Source organism: Piliocolobus tephrosceles, chromosome X (genome assembly GCF_002776525.5).
Source record: "Piliocolobus tephrosceles isolate RC106 chromosome X, ASM277652v3, whole genome shotgun sequence".
NCBI lineage: Eukaryota > Metazoa > Chordata > Mammalia > Primates > Cercopithecidae > Piliocolobus > Piliocolobus tephrosceles.
This window is the reverse complement of record NC_045455.1, coordinates 12526121-12546165: the sequence shown is the minus strand read 5'-3', so window position 1 is coordinate 12546165 and position 20045 is coordinate 12526121. Positions and strand designations below refer to the sequence as shown.

At 37.0% G+C, this 20045-nt stretch overlaps 1 protein-coding gene across 5 annotated transcripts in view; it reads right to left on the bottom strand.

The window, feature by feature from the left end:
• Positions 1–20045, bottom strand: part of NALCN (sodium leak channel, non-selective) — a 345832-nt gene that overhangs the window by 73400 nt on the left and 252387 nt on the right. For all 5 annotated transcript variants that reach the window (XM_023218071.3, XM_023218072.3, XM_023218074.3 and 2 more), the window contains 2 exons: positions 16683–16819; positions 15002–15143 (listed from right to left, as the gene is read on the bottom strand). In XM_023218071.3, the coding sequence (XP_023073839.1) occupies positions 15002–15143; positions 16683–16819 (279 nt within the window). The remainder of the gene's footprint in view (positions 1–15001; positions 15144–16682; positions 16820–20045) is intronic.

Below are 20045 nucleotides of genomic sequence, written 5' to 3'. Positions count from 1 at the left end.
TAACTAAAGCCAGAGGTAGCAGGAGAATAAATATTATAATAGAGAAACATCAGATTTAGCTTTGGGATGTTCCTTTTGTTTTGCTCTGTTTTTGGAGACAGAGTCTCACTCTGTTGCCCAGGTTGGAGGGCAGTGGCGTGATCCCTGCCCACTGCAACCTCCGCCCCCTGGGTTCAAGCAATACTCATGGCCTCAGCCTCCCCATTAGCTGGGATTATAGGCATGTACTACCACACTGGCTAATTTTTGTGTTTTTAGCAGAGATGAGGTTTCATCATGTTGGCCAGGCTGGCCTCAAACTCCTGACCTCAAGTGATCTACCGACCTCGGCCTCCCAAAGTGCTGGGATTATAGGTGTGAGCCCTCGCACCCGGACTTTGGGATGTTCTTAAAAGAAGGAAAGGACTCACACACACACATATATGTCTTCTTTCATCTATTTATACATATATATTTGATATTATATTTGATGTCCTAGATATGTATTTAGATGGTTACATACTTTCTTTTTTTCTACTAAATAAAAAAGGCCTATAGTGATTATCTAGTTATTCCCTTCTTTTTTTCTTACTTCTATAGTAAAGCTTTGCACATTTTTTTGGCAAAGGGCATTCTTAGACTGTGCTAGTCGCAAAAACTCAGAGCTACACTGCTCTGCAGTGCCCTCTTCTGCCTCTAAAAGATATTGACAATCACCTGAAGTAATTAGCAAAACCAAGAATACAGAGATCCATTTCATGATAAGTAATTTCAGATCTGAAATTGTAAATTACAGCTATGAAAGGAGTCAGTAATTGCTCATTCTGGATCTAAACATATCAGAGATGTGGGAATACAAAGGAAGGAGATGAATGATGTAATTACAAAGAGTTTACTTTGAAAAAAGTCAAAGATTCATTGAAAAAGATTTTCTTTGGTTTTGTTCGTAAACTGAAAAATTCATTGAAAAAGATTTTCTTTGGTTTTGTTCGTAAACTGAAAACATCCAACTGCCTCAGATAACAATTCTTTGATAGGATTAATAACTCAAAACAAGTAAATTAAATTTAAATTATCAACCATATAGAGATATTTTTAAAGTCTTGAACTTCTTTTTTTTTTTTTTTATAATCATGAAACTTCCCTACTTCTCCCCTCCTGAAAGAGGTGACTTTTGGCATAATTTTTTTTTTTTTAAAGATAGTCTTGCTCTGTCATCCAGGCGGGGGTGCAGTGGCGCAATCTTTCTAAAAAAAAAAAAAAAAAAAAAACTTCTTTTTTTTTTTTTGTAGTTGTTTTTTTTTTTTTTAAGTAGAGACAGGGTTTCACCATGTTAGCCAGGATGGTCTCGATCTCCTGACCTTGTGATCCGCCAGTCTCGGCCTCCCAAAGTGCTGGGATTACAGGCTTGAGCCACCGTGCCCGGCTAAAGTCTTGAACTTCTAAATTAAAACACATTTCCAGAATTATATACTTTAACACATATTTCAAAAGCTTCAACTCAATTCCCATAGAGTTATTTGTGATTGAATAATCTGGACCTGAAAGACATTCCAATGTATGAATATTGCTGATTTTTTGGCAATGTCTTCTAATTAATCTACATGTTACTCTTTTTTCCCCTTAAAACAGAGAAACCTGGGTCATTCGACCTGTAGTTTTTGAGAGTCTGGATTTTTTTTTTTTTTTTTTTTGACAGAGTCTCATTCTGACACCCAGGCTGGAGGGCATGCAGTGGCATTATCATGACTCACTGCAGTCTTGACCTCCTGGGCTCAAGCGATCCTCCTGTCTCAGCCTTCTGAGTAGCTGAGTAGCCACCACATACAGCTAAGCAACATTTTTAAAAAAGAGATGGGGTTTCTTCATGTTGCACAGGCTGGTCTTAAAATGCCTGGACTCAAGCAATCCTCCTGCCGTGGCCTCCCAATATGCTGGGATTGTAGGAGTAAGCCACCACACCCAGTCAAGAGAGTCTGGATTTTGCCTAAAGTACACTCTTGGTACAGTTCAACACGTTCTTCTATTTCCTGAAAACGGGCAGCTGGTTCCAGAGGTTGCATCAGACAGACTCTGGTTTTATCCCTTTGGCAAGGCCATAGGTGGTGTCAGATTCTTCCACCGAAAGGAACAGAGCGTGTGTGCATATTTTTGTCATGTTACAGGTCTTGATGTTCATTTCTTAGATCCGTTGACTTCATTCAGTTTGCAAAATTGTCATTTATTTTTCATTTATTAGTTGGGATAGTTTTATAATGAGGTGCTTTCCCTCCTGTATTTGGTTACCCAGTAGCAAAATTGGTATGGAAAAGCCAAGATAAATGCTTGATTATCGACTTTTACTTATTAATTTTATATGGTTAATTGATTTTCTATCATCCTCTCAAGGTAACCAATTACTATCTTTAAAATGTCATGATGAACTCAAGATTTAAACATATTTGATGTTTAATGGATTTCAGTCCATGTCAGTTACCATTCTTACTCTAAGTCACATTATCTCTACTGTGCTCATTGGGAGTTTTTCAAGTTGGTCAGTCCATAGGTTCTTTTTATATGGCCCTCGTTGTCTTTGACAAAGCTTCCTTGTTCCTAGTACAACAAGATGCTCCAAGGTCATCTTGTACATTTCCTATTCAAAATCAATCATTTTCTTCAGGAAGCCCTGGTTTACTGATTGGAAAATTGGAAAACGGTGTTTCAAGAACATATCTAGAGTCCACAGACGCTCACTGCTATGCAGTTGGTCACTGTTTCAAAGATTTTGCCTGGGTTTATTCTGATGTTTTCAATTTAAATTCTGGACCCAGGATTTTTTTTTTTTTTTAATTATACTTTAAGTTCTGGGGTACATGTGCAGAACATGCAGGTTTGTTACATAGGTATACATGTCCCGCTGTGGTTTGCTGCAGCCATCAACCCGTCATCTACATTAGGTATTTCTCCTAATGCTATCCCTCCCCTTGTCCCCCACCCCCTGACAGGCCCCCACTGTGTGATGTTCCCCTCCCTGTGCGTGTATGTTCTCGTTGTTCACCTCCTACTTATGACTGAGAACATGCGGTGTTTGGTTTTCTGTTCTTGTATTAGTTTGCTGAGAATGATGGCTTCCAGCTTCATCCATGTTCCTGCAAAGGACATGAGCTCATTCGTTTTTATGGCCGTGTAGCATTCCATGGTATGTACGTGCCACCTTTTCCTTAGGATTTTTATTTTTACCTAAGCTTTTCTATGTGATATCTACGTCTCCTTTTCTCTCCACAAAGAGCACTCTTGATTATCAAGAGCACAAGGGATGCCAGAATTAGATTGTCTCACAGTGACTCAGTTTTATTTCACATTTCATAAACAATAGTCTCAGAATAAAAATGCACAACCAAGAAAACTTCTGACTATCTTAAGGGTTTGCATATCTTCTTCCCATTCACCTCCTCATTTGTATATCTGTACTCTATCCATATTAGAACAAATAATTGTTACATATTTTACTCTTCCGGTTATCCTTATGTAGTCTTAGTCCTTACATATGAATGTGAATTTTTATGCCAAATGATTTAAGAGTCCTTTTTGGAGTTCATTTAGGTTATCTGAGGCATGATTTTTAGTAGAATAAAGGCTCATTGAAACAAGATTACTTGTATCTTACATTACTCATATTCTTAGATCTGAAAGCAGTTTCTCTGACCTTGAAAGTTGAAAGTCAGTTTTCAGGATGGAAAAAATCTGGCTCAGATATTCTTTCCCTGGGCATCCTATATGTTACTCTACTTTCTTCTGACATAAAGCATTGCTGCTGAAAAATCTGGTGATAATCTAATGTTCTTTATAAATCACTTTATAAATCACTTGTTCTTATTTGGACTAGATACCATTTTTTTTTTTTTTTTTTTAAATTTAAAGACCTGTCATTTGTCTGGTGTATGTGTTGCTTTTAATCATTTACTCCAATATTTTTAGGTGGGTGCTGTCAATATGTAGTTTCAAATCTTTTTACGTTTCAGAAAAGTTTAGTACATGTTTTATTCTCTTGCTGTGGTTTTTCTTAGGGACACCTATAACGCAGATGTTGGACTTTTGACTTTCTTCTATTTGTCATTTTTCTTGCAAATCCATTTTCATTTTCATCTTTTTTTCATTTCTCTTTGATTTTAAAAAAATTCCTCTTCTTCATTTTCTATTTCTCACTTTTGAATCATCTGAGGTCTCTTTGTGTTCCTCCGAGTTTAGTCTTCATTGCTTTAATTAATAACTTTTCTGAGTTCTGGCACCTCATTTCTGAGTTTTTCTAACTTTTATTTTTGAGCTATTTCATCCTGATGTAATTTTTAATGTGTTTTAACTAATTTTTCAATGGTAGGCGACAGTTTGAGCTGGTTGGAGCAGTTTTTATGGGTTGCTTTCCTTGTCTACGGGGACAATATTCTGCTCATTGTTTTTTTTCTTATAATGACCCTTGCAAGGAATTTGGCTTTGATAATTTTCTCTTACTCATTTTTATACAAAATTAGCTTTCCCAAACAGTTTAGTATTTCTCTTCTAACTTCACAGTTTCCTCTTCTGTTGTTTTAATATAGTGATCAAATATGGTAGCTTTCTTTCTGGAATTTCCAAGCTCTGTTTCCCAATCCTCCTCCCCCCCAGCAAATTTTGTCTGGCTCTGCTTTTATCCTGATCACTCTTGTCCCTGGCCTGTTCAATTTTGATTGCGCTCCTGGATTTTTTATTTCAGAATGGAGCTAAGAAGATGTTCTACTGTTCCATGAACACTGGATGCTCTGTAACTAAGCTTGGTTTCCTCCCACAGACACTAATAGCAGGCAAATCATGCGGCTATTTGTTTGTCTACACTTGTTTTTATTTAGGGTTTGTGGATTACCGAGTTTTATGGTAAATATTAACTATGGATTTGGGGTTTTGATATATTGGTATTCTTGTTGTTTTCATGTGGGAATTCAAGATTAAAAAACGATGCCAATGCCTCTGTCATCTTTATAGAAGAAGGCTCCTTAATTTTTTTCTTGAATTTTGAAGCAGACTTATCAATTTTATTACTGTTTCCAAAGAACAAAATTTCAGTTTTGTTGATATTATTTATCACTTCTTTTCCCTCCATTTGATTAATAGCTGCTTTTCTCTTTATCATTTCTTTCTTTCTGCTATCTTAGTGTTTTCTTGGTTAATTTTTCTAAATTCTTGAAACGAATGCTTGGAAGATTAAGTTAAGCCTTTCTTTACTAGATAGTCATTCGGGGCTACATTTTTCCTCTAAACATGCCATTAGCTACTTCCCACAAGTTTCATGTATCTTTTATTCATTATTTTTTAGTTGTAGATATTTTCTTATTTTCATTGGTGTTTCTTCTTTGCTTATTTGAAAGTAGTTTTAAATTTCTGAATGTGTAGGGTTTTTTTATGGTTGCTAATTTCTTGTTATTAGGTTTCGGATTTTATTACATTTTGGTCAAATATCTTCTCTAGGACATTGATGTGTATATGTTTAGATGTCCTTGTGATATAGTAAATGGTTACATTTAAAAATCATACATGTGTTCTTGAATTAGAATGTTATTCTCTAGTCATTGAATGAAGAATTTTATAGATGCCCACTGCACATTTAAAAATGTACATTTTAAAGCTTCTACATCTGTATTTCTTGGCTCCTTGATCTGTGCTGAGGTGATATACACATATTTCAAACTTAATCTTCAAACTAATCCTCATTGGTAGGTAAGGTATTATTATCTCTTTTTTTCCAGATTAAAGATCTAAGGCTCATAAAAATTAAGTTGTCTAAGTTCACTCAGGTAATAAATTGCAAAACTATTACTAGAACTCTGGATCCTGCAGCTTCAGTGTTAAAATCTTTTCACTGCATTATGATGTCTATCTAAAATGTCACTAGACTTAGTATAAAAAAGCATTTTCTAAACTATATCGTAACAAAGTATTGTATTACCTGCTTGACTTGACATATTTGGTTTACACATATTACAAACTCTTGTTATTCTCACATCCTAATGCAAAATCAAAACTAACCAACTTTTTGTTTGTTCTACATATGTATAATTGATTTTCAGAATAATGACCCTGAAGCACTGAGAGAGATCAATACATTTCCTAACTCATTAAAGCTAGTATGATCACATTTTTAATATTTTACACTTACTGATTCCTTTAAATCTCGGATCCATCAAAACTTTCAATCAATCAGAATATTAATTTGATTAATTCGATCACCAAGAAGTAACCACAGACCTATCTTGAATATAGATTCCTCTGGGATGCTGCACTGCTTAGACCTAAAGAACCATAGCTTGACCCTAGAAACCACCTTCAGAATGAAGCCATCAATATATATTTGACAAAGCACACCACAAGTATTATAAATATTCAATAGTTTTTTTGATTTACAATGTTAACAATACATTTCTGTTTCTAACTGAGAAAAATTTGAGTGGCTCCATTTTTCTTTTCTCACTTTAATAATATTAACAGGTTAATAATAAATGGGAAAGTGGTTATAAAAACATATGACCATAAGGCACGAAACCATGGTCCAATGAATACGGCTTGATGAATGTCATTTCAGCTAGAACGGTGTAGTGTAATTATTGTAATGAGTCACTTTATTGAATAAGTCTCTCAAATAAAATACAGTAATTGGGAATAAGCAATTACTTAAAATTGCATGGGTTGAAGGTGGTATCTCATTTGACTGTAGTTGAATTTTCATGCACCCATGAGTTCAAAATTAATCCCAAAGTGCATACGACAGATCATGTGTTTGGCAAGATGTTTCTATAAAATAAACTTTCTCTGGAATTGATGTTATGCTTAGAAAGAAAATTTTAAAAGGTGATTAATGTGAGCATCAGCAAGATTAAAATGTTGATTATGGATATATATAAAAGTGAATAGCATTATAATGTCATGTTATGAAGCTTTGAAGAGTATCTTAAAATGTGAATTTTGTGAAAAGAGAATTTTAGACGATGGGTCAAGATTTCTTTTTGTAAGTTATTTCAATATCATATGTTCTGAACTCTGTAAAAACACTATGTGTAGGAGTTAAAATATGCATATAAACCTGCATGTGCACATGTGTGCACGCCACACATATGCTAAATCTTCACCCTTCCTTTGGGCTCCAAGGCACCCAGTACAAGTTGATCCCTGCCCTGTGTGAAACATCTGTTTATCTTTCTGTGAATTCCAATAGATTTTAAATTTCTTAGGATATGGATAATGTATTCTTTGTTACATTTTCTTTCATTGTCTAGCACTGTGCATTGTTGGTGCATAGTGCTAGACAAAAACTGAATTCATTTCAGATTCAAAAATTGAATTAATTTCACATTAAAATATTACTTTCAATTTTTACTCCTTTTTCTGTTTTATGTATTTTAATGTAGTTAGTCCTTGAAAATAAGAAATATGAATGAGGTAAAAATCACAAAGAGGGACTGCTTATTTTGAAATGAATCAACTAACTTCATATATAGGAACATCTTGTAATATTAGAAACTAAACAATTTAAAACTTAATTGATCTGATTATTTTTGCACTTGAATTTTATGACAATGCTTTGGCCACTAACACAGTAGCGTGGGGTCCCTGTGGTCAAAAGTCTAACACCTTACACATCAAATAATGAAACTAATTGTGCAAAAAATGAGGCAAGAGCAATATCTTTGATTACTGAAACAAATTTAGATAGGTTTAATATATAGTAGCTAATGATAAGAAACTATAAATATATGCTAGATAGATTTTTAATTACAAAAGTAAAAGACAAAATGACTTTATTATTATATCCAATATAAACAGGAAGGCAAAGATTGGCAATCTGCAGAGACAAAAGAAGGTGAGTGGGCTTGTGATTCTAGAGTAAATGTCAGATGCTTTTAACCTGTTTGTGAATTTAGAAATTTCACTTTTTTTTTTTTTGTTTTGAGATGGAGTCTTGCTCTGTCACCCAAGCTGGAGTGCAGTGGCACGATCTTGGCTCACTGCAACCTCCGCCCCCGGGCTCAAGCAATTCTCATGCCTCAGCCTCCCGAGTAGCTGGGACTACAGGTGTGTGCCACCATGCTCAGCTAATCTTTTGTATTTTAGTAGAGATGGGGTTCCACCATGTTGCCCAGGAGGGTCTCGAATTCCTGAGCTCAGGCGATCCACCAGCCTTGGCCTCCCAAAGCGCTGGGATTATGGGTGTAGAAATTCCAAATTTAAAATCTGTGGCAACACAAGGAAGCAGGACTTGGACTGAACACCATCAGCAGCAGTAAATACAACACACTGAGACTAGCATGCCACTTAAGAGAAAATTTATAAGTAAAACTATACTCAGAAGAAGAAAAAGTTTAAAAGGAAGAGTAAAATGTAAATTTCCAAGACAGATTTAGCAGCAGCCTTAACTCTTTGATACCTCTTTTGTACATAATATAGAAAATGTGATTAAAACTTTTATATTACCTCTAAAAAATTCTTAATCCTAGACTGATTTACTTTTGACTTTCAATGAACATTTACTAAGGAATACAAACAGCTGATATATAATTCCAACCTAAAAATGGTTACACAATTAAATATTCTGCAAAAATAATCATTGAGAGGGAATTCCTACTCTTATGTTAGTTGAAGATAGAAAGATGTGTTTGTTTACTCAGGACCCAGCACACTGTTTGCATGTAACGGTCTGCAAAAATGATTGCTGGACGAAAGGGTGAGTGCTCACACACATAGATATTTTGTTTTTAGCTTGAGGATGTATTGCAAAGACCAGTAAGAAGAAAAAGTGGTTAGATTTTATATTATGCATCTTTTTATTTCCTTTCCATTATTGTGGCTAAATTGGGAATCCATTACCTACTAAAGCATTTTTAAGCTAGAAAGAAGTGTATAGAGTTTTCGTATTGACATGATGAACACCAATTCTTCCCTTTGAGATATAACCCATAGTTACATGGTAGCATCATGTCACCTGTCACTCTTTTCCTGGAGACACATCTTGAATGGTACTGCAGAGATGCTAAGCCATTATTTAAAAAAAATTCTTTCAAGAGAGCAAAAGCCCTAAAGATGAAAACATGCTGTTCTCTTTCCTTCTCTCTCTGTCTCTGTCTCTCTCTCTCTTTCTAAGGTGAACAAACATTCATTCATCCTGGAAATTATAGATCAGGCTGAGTAACTTGCTATGCGAGGATTTACCAGAACAAATTATCAAGCACTCTACAATCACACAGAACATTATAAAATGCTGTATGACAATCAATACAACAGAAGAGTAAATCTTTCCAGAATGACTTAACTTACTTCTTCAGATTCGAAGACACTATGTAGACAATGGGGATAGCAACTAAAATATCAACAAAAATCAAACACTAAAAAAAAAAATTCAGACTCATGTACAATAAGGAAATTGATCAGTAATTAATATATTGCACTCGACTAGACTGTTACATCTGAAGGTTAAATGTATGTAAAAGTCTTTTGTCCTAACTGATGAATAGAAGTCTGTTTGCTGAGTCTGACTTCATGGTACAGTTTAATAACAGTCGTCTTTCTTATCTGATTGGAGAGGCACAGAATATATGCTAGCCCAGGTGCAACGCTAGGTATTTAACATTATTACATTATTTAATTCTCACAACAAACCTTGAAAATGAGAATTATCTCTACTTCACTGATGAGGGTTGGAACCTGCACCACTTAATCACTCTTCTACCCTGTTTCCCTCAAACAGTTACATCAAGCACCTGATGCTTTGCATACCTTTGCAGGTATGTCCCTCTCTGCCTGGGGTGCTTTCTTCCTCTATCAATCAATCATGTTTCTTCTGTAAGGGGAACTTAGGGGGTTCTGCCTCATGCTTCCAGTAATACTTTTTACTTTCATGCATGTGTGTGCATTTCCTCCCATTGGACTATGAGCTTCTAAAGGGAACAGTTTGCATCTTGCTCACTGTTGAATTCCCACAGCCCAGAGAATGGCAGATGAATAATAGGTGCTCTATAAATGTTTGTCGAATGACTGAAAGAATGTTGATGAGTTATAAAATGAAATGGGTAAACAACACATAGTCATTCCAATGCTCATTTTCCTCTTTACTGTACATAAGTTAGCTGTTCATTGTGAAGGCTTATTAAAGAACTATCTATATGCTTCAGCAGAAAGGAGGCTGACAAGAGGGTGGGCAGATATTGCCTTACTGCCGGAGAAATATTCACTGTTCATTATTATATGGGCTCAGATTCTATGCTGGGAAATACAGGGTCATGAGGTGGAGGTGCTGGGACAGCCCTCATCCTCCACGTGTCTCAGGCTGGTGTGGTTCCAGGAGGTTCACTCATGCTTCCCAGGCTATTGCAGGTTCTGACATAGGAAACGGTGCATCAGCCAAGTTAGCAGCACAGAACGATCCTCAGGCCACAGGGCAGTGAGACGCCCTAGACTCAACCACAGGTGAGACCTTGACCTTGACTAGATGTCTCACTTCAGAGGATAGAGTGGGCTGCTTTTATTACAGGGTTACTGGAAAATCAAGTTCACATCTCACTTTATTAATCACCACTCTGCTTAAGGAATCTAGAGTTTAATTTCAATAATATGGAGGAAAAATACAAGTAGAAACTGTTGCTTGCTTTCTTTCTGCTTGGAAACTGGAAAAGCCCCTCTCAAGATCCTTGAGTCAGGAAGAAAAGGAACGTCTCACAATTGCTCACGGGCACGGGAGGTAGCAGGATAAAGGGATGGGGGAATGATCACTTGGGAAGGTCGTTTCTATGGAGTCTCAAACGACAGGCAGGAAAACACTCTTTCCAGTCTTTTCCTTTTAGGATCTGGGTCAGCCCCAAGATTTTAAAGATTTTTGTTTGCTGGTTGTTTTCTGGGAGAAGGACAGGTATTTTAAACTGTATAATAAAGGTGATCCACCGGGGCTATTTTTAAAAACATGGTTTCTGCAAAGTGAGGTTGCCATGGGAATTACTCATCCCTGTTCAAAGCCGGGGTAATTACTGGGAGAAAATCTTGCCTAATGTGTTTCTGTGTTTTCTGCGATGCTTCATCAAACCCCAGCCCCCTTGCGGGGTTGCTGTCAGTTGTTTTTTTCCTCCCTTAACTTATAGTCTTCAGGTACCTGGTGCTTCACTATTTTCCCTGGAAAGAGAAAGGTGATTCCCTCCAGCACAGCGAAGTCAGAAGTTTCTCCTGTACAAGAGGACCATTAAGAGAACAGTTTTATTTTATTGTTCCTTTGTGTGTGTTATGAGAATCACCGAGAAGCCATCCTCTAATGTCCTTTTCCTTTCACTCCAGTCACTGAGGAAAAATAGCCTCAATTTGCACAATTTGCAGAGTGCTGGGTGGTTTTTTTTTTTTTTCATGTAGAGTGAAGAACCTTGCCTGCCACTTTACTGTGACTAGCATTTCCAAAGGCAATTGGGATTTTAATGGAAATTTTCAAGGGCTCGCTGGAAAATACTTTAGAAGGGGAGCTAATGGTGGTAGAGTCTACGATTGGAATTTTTGTTCTCTGTTTATGCGTTCTTGTTTTTAAGTGGCTTTCAAGTTTCTTAATAAAAATGAAAAAGGCTTGCCGTGTTTATAATACAAACGCCAGAATGCTGTCTCCGCAATTTCTGCTTCAATTAAATCCTTATCACTGAAATCCTTTGAAGAGGGATTTTCTGCTTTAGATTTCCCTGGCCCAGGGTCACTTGACAAGGGTGTTATGAAGAACACCAAGAACAGTGGGACCTATTGCTGAAAATGGTGGATCCTGAAAAGAATTAAGTCTACTTTTCTGACAACCTACATCAAGTCAAAGCTTTAAGAAAGCGTGGATAGTAACAGGAGCAGTTGTCTTGCCGCCTCCCATATAGGGTCCTCTGATGAAGAAAAAATGTGTGTTTGACATTCCACTTTCCAAGTGGGAGCAATAATACATGCAGTACGGGATAAACTGTGTTATTCCAACTGTACCTGGGGAGGGTTCGCTTCGGGCGGGTGCTCAGAGGGGCGGGTCGCGTTCTCTTTAGACTCCTCCTCAGCCCAGCACACACCTCTCAAGAATCTTTTTATGTTTTTCCTCACCGAATCAAAATACTGTGTTCAGGAAATATGAGAAACAATCACATTTCCTTTTAGAGAGAATATAAACTCATATTTCAATTTTGTGTTTCCGGTGGGATAGTGTTACTAGAGATTTTAAAAAGCATGTCACGGTTTTGTGACTTTGGCCATAATGCCTATCAGCTCTCAATCCTCTTCCTGGAGATAAGTGGTCACAACCACAGCCCAGACTTGTGGATTACATCTGCTTTGGAAACAAAACAAAACCTGCTTTCTAGTCTATGCAAACTGCAATTTCAGACTGACTGGCTGAAGCCAAGGCACTATCTTCCCACTTGTTTATCCACTGACATAAGACGTTCTGCTTCCATGCCCTGTGCCCAGTGTTGAGTGGATTATAACTGTGAAGAAGAGAGGTGACAAGCTTTGTTAAAAAAATAAAAATAAAAAAAGCCAGGCATGGTGGCCATGCCTGTAGTCCCTGCTACTCAGGAGGTGGAGGCAGGAGGATCACTTGAGCTCAGGAGTTCAAGGCTATAGTGCACTATGGCCATGCCTGTGAACAGCCACTGTACCCCAGCCCGGGCAACACAGCAAGATCTTGTCTTTAAAAAAAGATAAAATAAAATAAAAGATAAAAGTAAAGCCTCTAAGGATAGCTAAGGGTAATATGTCCATATCATAATTTTTCACTAGAAATTTAGAAGCAAAGGATGATCTCAGTTGAAATCTAATTAGTGTCCTGGAAGACCAAGCACAGAGCAAAAATAGAGAGATGGCAATCCTAGGGGAGAAACAAGCAGATGGAAGAGTAACAATTGAATGTAAAACAAATGGAAATTTCCCTGAGCAAATATTTTAGTTGGGGAGTTGAAAAGACTCTAGTTGGAGCAGTTCTGATGAAAAAAGACATATAAGATATATCCTAAGAAAGGTTCTGAACTCCAATGACACACAGAAAATCTTGCAAGTTTTCCCAAAGAAACAAAACAAAAGCCTAATTACTGAAAACAACAACAACAACAACAACAACAACAACAAAACCAGACATTGGCATCAGACTTGTCATCTACAATCTTGGATTCTGCAAAGATAGTAGAACAGCATCTCTAGATGGCTGAAGGAAAATCAACACATGGAAATCCTTGAAAAAGAAGAGACATCCTGCACAGAAAATCATCATCATTTTCATCAAGAGCAACATGACTGAACTACAGCAGAGAACCTGGGAACTGGGGGAGAGGTAAACGGGGGAAGTAGTATCACATTAGGGGAGGGGAGGCGAGAAAAAGGAGGAGAAAAGGGGGAGGTGAAAAAGGAGGAAAGGGGAGGCAAGAATAAGGAGGAGAAAAAGGGGAGGCAAGATAAAGAGAAAGGCAAGGGAATTCCAAAGGGTTCATCCCTGTGGGAAGGGAAAGTATGTAGAGAGAAAGAAGATCCTGGAGGATGAAAGAGTTGACATTTTATTGTCACATGACCATAGAGAAATATGGATTTTGTTATAAACAAAAGAAAAAGGGCAGTAACAATGTAACAATGTAAAGGAATAAAAAACACTCTAGGAATTCCAAAGTGAATGTTTGCAAGTAAGCTAGATGTTTTTGCAAACTCTACTGTTTAATCTCTTTAATATTAACATACAATTTTTAAGCTTTCATTTTTCTAACTGAACTGACGTTGATCATGTGACCAAGCTGATACATATAGTTTGATACTATGCATACATATATATACACATATACATTTATATATTATAATTATATAATATATTATATATACACATATGCATTTATATATATTATAGAATATATTATGTAATATATAATATATAAATACATATTTATATATTAATATACAATATATAATATATTTTATAATATATAATAAATACACATATATACATTTATATAATATATATTACATAATCATATAATTATGTTTATATGTATATGTGTGTATATATAAATATGTTTACTTATTGTACCCAGGCAATACATTTTATGTCTTATGTCTTTTTTTTTTTTTGAGATGGAGTCTCACTCTGTTGCCCAGGCTGGAGTGCAGTGGCACAATCTCAGCTCACTGCAACCTCTGCCTCCTAGGTTCAAGTGATACTCCCCTGCCTCGGCCTCCCAAGTAGCTGGTATTACAGGCACCCACCGCCATGCCTGGCTAATTTTTGTATTTTTAGTAGAGATGGGGTTACACCATGTTGGCCAAGCTGGTCTCGAACTTCTGACCTCAAGTGATCTACCTGTCTCAGCCTCCCAAAGTGCTGGGATTACAGGTGTGAGCCATGGCACCCAGCCCTTATATTATTTTTTTTAAAAGTGAATAAATGAAAAGTTACATTTCTTTAAAATTATTACCTAAATTTGCTTTATTTATATATGGTTCCCAATTAATACTTTGCTGTGGAATCTGAGAAAAAATTTTCCCATCTACTTTTCAAATGATAAAGAAATAGGTAAACTAGAACACAAAGAAGCTCTTGACCTTAAGTTCTTGCCACATACTAAGCATTGAATAAATGGCAATTCTTTTGACTGATTGTAGAGAAACCTACTCTGGTATTCTCTCTGATGTAATAACTATACATAAGCAGTTGTACCTGCAGGAGGTGGCAGGTCATTACACCTAGACTGAGCCTTGGAGATCCCGGCCCTTTATTCCGCACATGAGAAAATGCAGATTTGGGAGGCTCTTGATGTTTACAAAGTCTCACGGCTGCTACACGGCGCAGCTCAAAAGCTGACATGGAGAAATGCAAAATTTCAAAGCATAGAGTAAAAAATGTTAGGTTTCATGATATCTTTTACAAAGGAAATCTTTTTTTTTCATTATTCTCTTGAGAAATTGGATTCCAGGACCCTAAAGAATTCTGCAGTTCTTTTCTCAAACATACACGCTTTTTAGAAGCCTGGTTATTTGAAACAGCAGAGCTTACTTTTTGGTCGATGTATTTGTTGTCCTCAATTGCTGAGCGTTTGGAGTGGTCGCAGGACGACGAAGAGGCGGAAGGGAGGCTTCTCAGGAGGCAACATGTGTCCTGTTGCTGGCGGTCGATAAACTGCTTCATGAAACTCTCCCTTTGCAAATGAAGTATATGCACATCAGGCATTATTAATGGAATGGAGCAAGTGATAGCATTTTGCAATGATAAGTTTGCTTGAGCAAAGATAAAGCAGTGGCAAAAGATCATAGAAAACTAGATCATGACTAAACTATTTCATTAGCAACGGCTTCCTCGAAACTCAGTGACTCCTGCTTAAAAAGCAAAACCCTTGAAATAACTTTTAAGCAATATTACTCAGTAACTGATGGCAGTTTTTTGAATCTTTTTTTTTTTTGAGATGGAATTTCACTCTTGTTGCCCAGGCTGCAGTGCCATGGCACAATCTCGGCTCACTGCAACCTCCACCTCCCGGATTCAAGCGATTCTCCTGTCTCAGCCTCCAGAGTAGCTGAGATTACAGGCATGCGCCATCACACCTGGGTAATTTTGTATTTTTAGTAGAGATGGGGTTTCTCCATGTTGGTCAGGCTGATCTCGAACTCCCGACCTCAGGTGATCTGCCCGCCTCAGCCTCCCAAAGTGCTGGGATTACAGGTGTGAGCCACCGCACCCAGCCCAGTTTTTTGAATCTTACTGTGGTAATAAAACACCTTTTTTCCCCTCTAAGACTTGGAAGAATTAGTTGCTCTCTCTAAATGTCCATTTATCATAAGAATGATTAAGAGAGAATTTTACATTTTAGACTCAAAAGCAAGTGCCTTCATCTGATCTTCAAAGCATAATGAAAATTCAAGTAACGTCTCTTCAAATTACCAAAATCAATTAATTTTGTTTTTTAAGATTAGAAATGCAAATATATTTCTATCTGAATTTTAAATATTATGGCACCACATCCAGTCTCATACTTTTATAACCCTCCACAGAATTATTTTTAAAACTAGTAACATATTACTATAATTCTATTTGTAATTTCTTGAGCTATAACTAGAAGAATTTCCTTTTATTATTAAAAATAGGTGTTTAAAGCATCTTTTATGCATTTGCTTAACTGGAGGGCAAACATGGTAGAAAATCAAAGTAGTAAGAGTGGAGAAATGCCACGGTTCTTCTTTTAAAAAGTGGAAGAGAAATTATATGGTAACCTGACATGGTAGGCTAAATAAATGCTGTAGTAGTACACAAACTGGGCCAGCTGTGGTTTCTCTGTTTGCTTGAAAATAAAAGGGCCACAGAGGCAATTTTAGTCTTATATAGTTGGGGTCAGAGATGGATGTCTACCTGCCATCCCTGCAACATTGAGCAGCTTCTCCAGTTTCCTGGGACATCCCATTCCTGAGGAGTCATCCCAGAGAGAAGCGATGGGAAGCAGCCTTCTTGCTTAGGCTACTGCAGTTATAAAGTGACTCTTCTCTGAATACATTGCTTAAAAGGTCAAAGTTGTTTATTTATTTATTTTTTAAAAATAGAGGTAGAGGTAGTAGAAAGATAGATAATAAGTTAAAATAGAAAAAACCCAACCCACGTATACTTAAAAGGAGGGTTAAATGAGACGTAAGATGGTGAATCTTTTACGATGTATGTGACACACGCAATTAAAGGAATACTTTGGTACCTGATTTTAGGAACTGTAAAATCTGAAGGAAGCTTTGAGATTTTCACCATTTGTGGTCTGTTTGGAAATTTTTCAAAGATTCGCAGACGCAAAGGGAGCTTTTCTTTGGTGTCTGCATTTGCTTCACTTTGCTTTAACTAAAGAAAAAATGGAAAGAAGAAAAAAGGGGGAATCTATAATACTATTATATATGTTACACAAAATTAATTTTAGAACGGAAGCAATAATAAGTAATTACATGAAATGCCAGTAGATGGCAGCGAAGGCCTATCAAGTATACGACTCTTACCCGCCATAAATTGCTCCATGAGCTAAAACTTTTGAGTTACAGAAATAAACAAAAACAAAACTTAACAACAACAAAAAACTAAACCGGAAAAAAAAAATTCAAGGAAAACGTTATGTTATTTTATTCCCAAAGAGAAGCCTCTTTTCATCTCAGACATTTTTAATGGTTTACTATTACTTGAATATTTAAACAATAAAATTTGTTTACACACGTATAAAGCTGGAATTAAAAATTTTAAAAAACATGAAAAATAAAAAAAAATTAACTACAGAATCATACCAAGTAGCATTTGTAAAGAGAGACAATGGCAAGAAAATTGGTTATGTCGTCTAGCAGATTAAAACAGAAAAGCTCAAAACAGAACCACCACCTTTGGTCAATGCAGCGAGTTTTCTATTTAGCTGCAAACATGTTTGGACACGATGAACTTAAATGCCATACAATATCTTTGTGAGAAATGACAATCAAATGGATTTATTTAAGAGTATATATTTATATTTCTACAAACTGAGTTTCAGGGAAGCTCAGGTTTAACATCATAAACTGGAACAAGGCTGAACTAAGATATTATGAAGGTGGACTGTGGCTTGCAGAATTCATGCTGCACTTTCCTATGCTCTCTTTTTCTCTCCCAGTGCAGATGTCTCTTGGAGTCCCTCTTTACTTCCGTTTACCTCTCCCCTTCTCCCGGACCTTCTGCAGACTGGAACACACTTCCCCATGTCTGTCCTGTCTTCTGTCCTGGCTTCCCAAACTGCATCTTTTAACGCTGATCCCTTTCAAATACTACATTTAATTCAGGCTGCCTTTTTGGAGGGGTTTGGGAGGCAGGTTTCAAAAACCATCCGCTCATTTGCCTCCTTTTTGGGTATGCTTTTACTCTATAACTACAATTTGTCTTAGGTGTTGTGGAAAGATAAGAATTAGAGGCCAAGAGAGATCTTAAAACAGAAAGAGAATTGGCAATGCATCCCTTTTACACGTGGAAATACAAATTGGCTAAGGAGAAGATGAAGATGAAGGCTTCTTTGTGGGGAAACATTCCCATTTCAATATGATGGATAATTCAACTATCCAATTGGTTGTGAGCTCATGATGAGATGATACATCCTGATTTCTGGTTTTCTTACTAGGCTGCAGAAATTGCTCTTACATTTTTGTTTTGTGTAACATAAACATTTACCTTAGCCATTTGTAAGTCTGATTTGATTTTGTGGGTAGCCTTTGGTTTTTCTGTCTCAGATGGTAATCTTATTTAGAGAAGGAGTCACTGCTATTCATTGCCTCTTCCCCTCCTAACTGGAGTGCTCAACACAGTAATGTGTGCAACATGGCATGTTCTTAACAGTTCCATGGTTATGATGATGACAATGGTAAGGAATTAGCTCCCAAAGACACAAAACAAAAACTAGTAGCATCTACATGAGATGTACACAATTAGAAAAATGATTCCATATATGAATAAAGAGATTTACCAGGAAGTCTTGTTTTCTATAAGTTAATACAACTAGTAGAAAAATATTTGTCAGTGGTAAATAGAGTAGAAATAGAAAAAGCAGTTAATTTATTAGATCAGATCAGAGTGTAAGGCAGGTATATCTGGTCAAAGGTGATAAGATAAAGCAGAAATAAAGTATTTGTTAATTCATGCATTTGCTGACTCATTTATTTATGCATTGATACTGTCACTTATAAATCAAATCTTATAGGTCAGGTTCTATGCTAAGTTCAGGGGATATAAAAACAAGTAAGTCACGGCACCCGCCCTCATGGAGCCCACAGTATAACTGGGTAGATAGTTCTATAAACAGACAATGATAATAAAATAGAATGGCCACTCTGGGTAAATATAGGAACAGAGTGCTCGGAAACACAAGGTAGAGGGCAAAGGGAGAAATAAGAAAAAAAAATGAAGGCACTATTTCTATTCCAAGGGACTTCATGGGCAGCAGAATAGAGACACATGGTCAGAAGAGTTGACCTGGGGGCTCCAGATATATCAGCACTGGCATGTATATTTTATGAGAATTCAATGCCTTCAAAGAGACAAAAGGGCAAATGGTATATTAATTGAGACATATCATTGAAATGAAAACACAGAGTTCTTTCCTAAAAACCTCTTGGCCTGCCCACTGCCTGCATCCCCACCAGTGCCTCCCTGGCCAATGTACCACTGGGTTCCTGCACTCCCTGCAGTGATTTCTCCGTCTGCTTCAGCTCTTTCTAATCTGTTCTTCATTCTGTGCTTATTGTAATTTCTCATGCTCTGTCTTAAAACCTTTCAATAGCATTCCACTGCCTTTTCCTTTTTTTTTTTTTTGAGATGGAGTCTTGCTCTGTTGCCCAGGCTGGAGTGCAGTGGTGTGATCTTGGCTCACTGCAACCTCTGCCTTCTGGTTCAAGCCTCAGTTTCCTAAGTCACTGGAATTACAAGCATACACCACCACGCCTGGCTATCCACCACTTTTAACAAACAAAAATAAAAACTTTTTTTTTAACAAACAAAAATAGAAACTTTTTTTTTTTTTTTAAAGATATGGGATCTTGCAATGTTGCCCAGGCCAGCCTCAAACTCGTGGGCTCAAGCGATCCTCTTGCCTCAGCCTCCTGAGTAGCCGGGACGATAGGTGTGAGCTGCCATGCCTGGTCAAAATCTCAATCTTTGATCTAGGCTCAAAGGCCTTTTATTGGCGCCTCCCTGCCTGTCCAGCCTCAGCTAGCCCTATCCCCACACCAGGTTCCAGTCACATCCTTCAGTTGCTCGGAAACATCTGCACCCTCTACCTCAGAACCTCCGTACCTCCCGTCCCTCTGCCGGGCTCCCCTCTCTTCCTCTTTCTCTCTTGAACTCCATCAAATTCTAGTTGTTCTCCAGATTTCAGTTCCACTAGAAATTCCTCAGAGAAGCTTTCTCTGACAAGGTTTTCCTCTTACAAGCTCATAACATGTTAGGATGAATCCTATAATATTGCTGTTTGTGTGGCTCAAAGCAGTTGAAAATCTGCATTTTCTTACGGTTCAATTGAATCCACATTACATTAGTTTCCTAGGACTCTTGTCACGTTACCACTAGA